This window comes from Mastomys coucha, unplaced genomic scaffold (genome assembly GCF_008632895.1).
Source record: "Mastomys coucha isolate ucsf_1 unplaced genomic scaffold, UCSF_Mcou_1 pScaffold9, whole genome shotgun sequence".
NCBI lineage: Eukaryota > Metazoa > Chordata > Mammalia > Rodentia > Muridae > Mastomys > Mastomys coucha.
This window is the reverse complement of record NW_022196915.1, coordinates 62,961,884-62,968,518: the sequence shown is the minus strand read 5'-3', so window position 1 is coordinate 62,968,518 and position 6,635 is coordinate 62,961,884. Positions and strand designations below refer to the sequence as shown.

Below are 6,635 nucleotides of genomic sequence, written 5' to 3'. Positions count from 1 at the left end.
GGCTGGGGAGGGTTGAAAAGGCACACAGCTCCTCAGCGACAATTAAACCATTCCTCAGACATCTGCCACAGTGCACAGGGTACATCCATGCTCACTCTCTGATTAACCTTTAATTCACTCAACTAGTACATTTCTTCAAGCCAAAAGCATATGAGTGCTTAATACTGGGGAGAAAGCGAGAGCAGCGTGTGAGTCTCACGTCTCTTTCGTAGGCAGCAATGAAATGGGTGACTGTGGAGGTGGCTTCTCGCTAGCACATCTTCTTCTTCCGTCTGTTCAGTCCAGACAACAGCAGCCAGTTCTGTTGGGGCATAGCAGGCTATGCGGTTGATCCTGAGCCCTGGGACGCTGGCTGCGCAGGGGGCTGTGTGGTCCCCTGTGGCTGCGTGGTGGCCGGAGGGGAGCCAGTCTGCAGCTGGGCCTGAAACTGGGCGAGCTGCTCCGGACTGGCCAGTGTCTTCAACAGATTGTTCTCCTGCTCCAGCTGGGAGTTTTTCTCTATTAGTTCTTTGATCTGCTCCTTCAGAACCTCCACTTCCTCTCTTACTGCATACATCAAATGGCTTTTCACCAGATCCTGGAAACAAGAGGGAAAGAAAGGCTTTAGCTTACTAGGTCCTGGACTCTGGCTTTTCTGAATGCCTTGCTTAGCTCTCCCTAACCAATTATGCATTCTACCTCCAAAGAGCACTAACGCACACTTGTGGAAATCTGCGCATAATCACAACCGTGCAATACTTAAGTTTAACGTATACATGACCAAGCTTTTCAAAAGTCTCCAGAGTTTCTCTGCAGACATGAGCCAATGACGTCTACAGACCAGTTTCCAATTCAAGATGGCAAACCGCACCGGGGCTGCGTTCAGGCCCTGTGTTCTCATCCAGGCCCAAGGCCCAGTGGCCGCTTCCCCGCCCCCAGGCCCTCCCAGCGCAGGGAGCGTCTCCTCCCTCCCTCGCACCGGCTGCAGCCAGTTCCTACAGAGCGTGTTGCCGCATTTTCTTCCCTCCACCTCTACTCCCCCCGCATCCCCCCTGATTAAGCTGACATCACAGAAACCTGGGCAGACGTCGTAGCCAATGGGAGGCCGAGTTATTTATAGCTCTGAATTAAAGGTTCAGAGTTTGCCTAGCAACAGTGGGCAGAGAATCCCGTGAGAAGAGCCACAGGCGCTGCTCCAATAACAAAGAACGACCAAGGCGGAAATAAAAAATAGGAGAAATCCAGGCGCAGGCCGAGAAAGACCAAACTTTTCTCCCATTCCCCTCCTTTGTGCGGCCGAAGCACCTCGCCAGAGGTTCTGGTGTGGTCTAGGGACCCCTTACCCAGCTGCCCTCGATGGGGACACCAACCCTCCCAGCTCCCCAGTAAAATCTCAGGGTTCCCAGTAAAGCCACATTGCTGAAGGTGCTCCCAAGACGAGCAACGAAGAAGCTGGGCTACTGCCTTCTTATCCCGACACTGAGTGAATGGGTCCAGGGCAGGGCCCCGCTCAGAACCCGGGGCCCTTCTTCTCCTTCCGTGGCAGCCGTGAGGATATGTGGCTTCTTTCCACGCTGGCAGGAGAGAGCGAGCTAGTGCTGGTTTCTGACTGTACGAAGAACAACCAGCACCGTCTGGATTTAGCTAAGGGATGCACTAGTCCTTTCCAAGACATCTCGGTTTTTGTGCTGTGCCCACATTGAGGACAAGTAATTTTAAATCAGTACATACCATAGCTTGCTCTATTTTGTTGTCGATAGCTACCACACTTGCACCAGAGCTGGAAGAGAGAATAAAAAAAAGATCATCGATAAATGGAATTGATCTTTTAACATCCAGGATAAGGACAGATCTCTGAATTCGAATGACGTTACTAGCATCATAGTTTGAGTATTCTTAAACGCTACAAAATGCATCACACTCCAGAAAATACCAGCCATACACTATCCAGGCATTTCCCTATTTTAGGGAGCCACAAAGGACTAAATTATTACATAATAGAAGAAAGCCTGCTCTCGAGCCAGATCTACGAAAATAAGGATCTTCTGGCCATTTCAAAAAGCAACATCTATGTCACAGTAACCCTAGGCATGGACAAAGGAATTCGCATGGCTATCTGGTACCTGCATTACCGCAAGTCAATTTACTCCGAGCCAACGTAAACCAACTATCCCAGCTGACATTTACCTATTGTCAAGTCTCACGGAAGCGTTTTCGGTTCCCAGCAAAGACGACAAGAAAGAGATTGAAAAATGTCTCAGTTGGTAAACTCCTAGATCCATCGCCACTGGTCTACACCATTGGGATTTCATGCAATTGCAGCCAAATTTTAAAAACAGCCTCGTGGAAAAAAAAAGAGCGCGGGAGGGAAGGAGCGAGCTCGGGTAGCCTGGATGAAACTAGATAAAGCCTCCTAGCTGTCTAGTCTGCAGCTCGGGGCGTGAGAACGGCAGTGCTGGCTCGAGTGACCCGGCGGCGTCTGCAGCAGCTCAGTCCGACCCGGCTGCCGGCTCCACTCCTCTAGAGGAGGCCGCCCGGCCCCGGCGCCACATATAGGCAGGCAGGCGCCGCGCCGATTGGCCGCGCCATAGGCCCGCCCCACGCTCCCGGGCTGCGGTCCCTCCCGGTGCCCGCGGCGGCGGGGAGGGGAGGGAGGGGAGGGAGGGGGCTGGGCGCCACCTCCTCCGAGGCTCGCGTCGGGGTCCCCGAAAGCACCCGGTGCCCGCACGCTTACGTCTAAGGGAGTCAGACCCCCGTCTCCAAAGCGGCTAGTCCCTGCGGCGGCGCTGTACCCTGCCCGCAAGCTTGCTCTTTGCAACCAGACCCAGCCGGGCTACTGGGCATGCCCAGTCCCACCACTAAGACTCAGGAACGCCAGCGTCTCGATTTCAATTATTGGGTTCTTACAAGAAGCACTAACGGGAGGCTACAGAGGCTGTGCTCTGTGCAAGGATAATAATCCTGCGGCAGGAATTCCTTTTTCTTGCTAATGAATTTCATAGGAATATTACATTTGCTTTTTTTTTTTTTTTTGGTGGGAGATAGCTCCACATAAAATTTTATCGGTTATGTGCAAAGAACAATATTGTATTTTTTCCTTGGTAGGTAAATAAACGAGTCAAAGGAATCTACAAGATAAAATGTAGGGAACCTTCCCCAAACGGCCCCAGAGTTGTAAGCCTTAAAATCTCCTTCCCCTAACTGCACCAGTAATTATGTCTCCTTCCATTTATAGCTAGAAAAGTCAATCTACAGGGCCAACCCCAAACAGATCTATTTTCAGCTAGTCCCTAAGGCCAAGGGTTCTTGAAGTGAGATCTCAATTCCGCCAAGACGCAATTCTCAGTCTTCTTAAACTGGAGAGATTGAAATACCGTCAGGGACGGTTTAAAAAAAGCATAAACTCCTTAATAATATGCAGCCTTTGCTCTTTGCAGTATGGCCAGAACCAGTAAAAATGAGGAGAGAATTTGATGGTTCACCATTCAAGAGATGCTGAAGGCACCCTTCTCCTAACAGTCACGGCGAGCAGATAATGCCAGCAAACCATGGTCCTTAGATAAATAAGGATGTAAAGTAGCTTAACCCTAGGGGAAATTACCTCTAATAATTTAAATATATGTGAAGACGCATCAATGAAGAGTATACTTTAACATACTATAAAATTAAGGCCAGAAGTCCAATTACAGGTTATATACAGTCTGCAGGATGGTTGAGAAAAATTTAACCTCTACAATACTGCCCTCTGGTGGCAAAAGACTACAATAACAAAATGAATACCAACAGCTTGAGACCTCTCCATAGGCAAGTGGTACTCAAATAATTCCAAAATAAAACTTGATTATGATACATAAATGCCCACTCTACACTCACGTGAAGAGTAAACCCTTTCTCAAGGGTTTATCAAGACAAGGCTTCTCCCTCAAGGAACAAACTCTCCTAAAATGCCATCAGAGTCTCTTAGACAATCTTTGAAGTTGTCCCAAAGCTGGAGAGGCATTTGGTTTCAGAAACCGTCTTAATTCAGTTAAACACCAAATATATTGAATACAGTACAAGAGGAGGAGAGTGATTCTCTTCTGTGTTGGAAATGAGTATTGCTACAAAACAATATTTTTTATTGTGTTTCCTGGTAGGCTTTGCTTCTGAATAAAAATGTTAGTATGTTTGTAGTTTATGATGTGTGTTGTCTGAAGGCGCCGCTCTCAGTAATGGAAACAAGACTGAACAATGCTAATAGCTCATGAAATAGGATGGAGTTCCTATGTCCACAAATGCTAAGTGGAACTATTATTCCTTTCTGTAATTTTAGAGTTCAAATTATAACTATCAATCTGTATCTTTTTAAATACTTCAACTGAACAGCAGTCCCAGAGGAAAGAATATCACAGAAAGGTACCCTGTAAATGTAAAAGAGCTAAACACAGAACCAAAGCCCGCTCAGGACAGATGAAGAAATGAGGTTAAGATTCCCAGCTGGAATTTAAAAAGGATCACATGATTTTATTTATTCATGCTGTTCTTGAACATAAATAAGAGAGCTAAATCGGTTCTGTTTTCTATCATTTTTAACTGAATGACTACCTACTGTATTAGCAACAGAAGCAAAAATGAACAACCACCAGTCTGTCTAATCCACTACTGGAGAGCTGGCTGGACCAAAGAATATAGAAAAAAAAAAAAATGGAGGTTTTCCATCTCTTATACAAATGTGCTGGATTCCCTTAAAAGCTGGCTTTTTATAGGAGAGGAGGAATAAATAATCTAAAACAAAGGCAATGGAAACAGAGGAAATCATCTTGGGCTGTAACCACTGGGTCAGAATGTCTGAGAATTTCCCTTAAAGGTTCTTCTATTTACCAGACAAGTATCTGCGAGTCTAATGCCACGTCTGAGATGACAAGAGGTGGGCAGAGATTGTAAAGAAATGCAACAGCCCTTCACAAGAGACTCCCAAAGGCATGGGCCATACAAGTCAGCTTCATCAGGTCTACACAGACAAGAAAAGGCACAGACATTTGAAATTTCCTGTTGTGGCCTGCATTGAGTTTTTGAATGGGTTCTACTTCAACCACCTCTGACTCTTGATACCAAACATGGGGAAAGAGGAGGAGGAGAACAGGAGAGGTCTCTGAGGGTCGGAGGGGATTGCAGTACAGGCAGGGTCTGAGGGTCTGCCTGAAGCAGAGACCCACATACCTAGAACAACCTCTTTTCCCATCTAGACCCCTTGTGAACCTATAGGGACCTGCCAAGGAAGCAGGCAAGGGATGCATCTTGTAAAATTGCTCGTCTAGGTCCCCCACCCCCACCCCAATCACCCCACTTTCTCAGTTGCCTAGGAAGCAGAAGTAGAATACCAAGTTTAACAAAACCACAGATTTTAGGGCCAAAGAAAACGTGATAAGCACAGAGTCAGGACTGGAGACGGGAACAGAGACAGAAATACTACTTAGCCATTAAACATAAAATCTTATTATGGCTGCAACATGGATGGAACCACAGAGTCCAGAGAGTCAAAGACAAATCCTTCATGGTCTCACTCTAAAGAAGGTGATCTCATTGGGGTAGAGGGCAGAACAGTGGTTACTAAGGTAACTGAGGGTGATGGATGAAGAAGGGATGAATGAAGGGATGCTGCTCAAAGGATATCCAATCTCAGATAGGAAGCATAGGTCAAGAGACCCGCTGACGAGCAGCCTCAGTGAGTGAGGATTAGATTGCACCCTGTAAAGAGTGGATGCTGAGTGCTCTCCTGACCGCTCAGAGCATGACAAGCCATGCATTTGTTAGCAAGCTGTATTAAACTAGCCCACATAAATTTCTATGAACACAGAAATAAACAAAAGCAGTTTAAAAAAAAAATCACTGGATAATTTTACCTGTCAAGTTAAAGCAGTATTTCAATATACAGAAATACATTAAAAATTCACAGATAAACAGTGAATAACGGTTTAGCGATAGTTTCTCGGCACACCATCAAAAGAAGAAATGAACGCCACCAAAAGATGAACAAGCTGCTGCACGCAGCCTTTCTTTGGGTCAGAGGACAAGGTTGAAAAGTCTTCCCAAATGTAGAACAAAAGGAAGAGAGAATGAAAACAGACAGGAGAGATGACTCTGGAAAGCTAATGTGCAAACAGAATGCAATCCAAAGAGAGCAGCGGCGAGAAGGCAGTTACCAGATAATCCTCTAAAGCAGGAGTCCCCAGGTGAGACGAGATGATAAAGACCTGCAACTGCAAACCAAAACCCAAACCCAAACAAATCATCAAAGCTGGTCATCTGGTCGTCGTCACAGGGCACAACAACTGAGGGATGGAAAGGCATTGCCAAAGCTCACAGATAGAAAAGGCAAGTTACAAACAGAACAGTAACAGCAGAGAAAACAGTTTTTTCTACCGCTGCCACAAGACCATAGAGACAAAGGTCTTACGGTTCTGAGAGGAAGGGGCTGCACTGGCCAGTCCTCACTTGGCCAAATTCTCTCCCTAGTGCAAAGCTAGAATAACATTTTTAGATATTTTGTACAATATGCTGGACACTGAAATCAAGAAAAGCAGTGGGCAGGGGAGACCACAGCTAGAGCTGCATACAACAAAGGCAATAGAATCCTAAGACAAGGACTATTTTTTTTTTTTTTTTTTTTTTTTTTT

At 46.2% G+C, this 6,635-nt stretch overlaps 1 protein-coding gene across 8 annotated transcripts in view; it reads right to left on the bottom strand.

The window, feature by feature from the left end:
• Positions 1-86: 86 nt before the first annotated feature.
• Tsc22d1 (TSC22 domain family member 1) overlaps positions 87-6,635 on the bottom strand; it is a 104,900-nt gene continuing 98,351 nt past the window's right edge. For 4 of the 8 annotated variants that reach the window (XM_031362390.1, XM_031362386.1, XM_031362388.1 and 1 more), the window contains exons 3-4: positions 1,711-1,759; positions 92-577 (exon numbers count right to left, since the gene is read on the bottom strand). In XM_031362390.1, coding sequence (XP_031218250.1) covers positions 320-577; positions 1,711-1,759 — 307 coding nt within the window. In that variant the 3' untranslated portion in view covers positions 92-319. Of the gene's footprint in view, positions 578-1,710; positions 1,760-2,166; positions 2,655-2,713; positions 2,811-6,635 lie in introns of those variants that run through there. The other 4 variants (XM_031362389.1, XM_031362393.1, XM_031362394.1 and 1 more) reach the window with 3 other exon arrangements.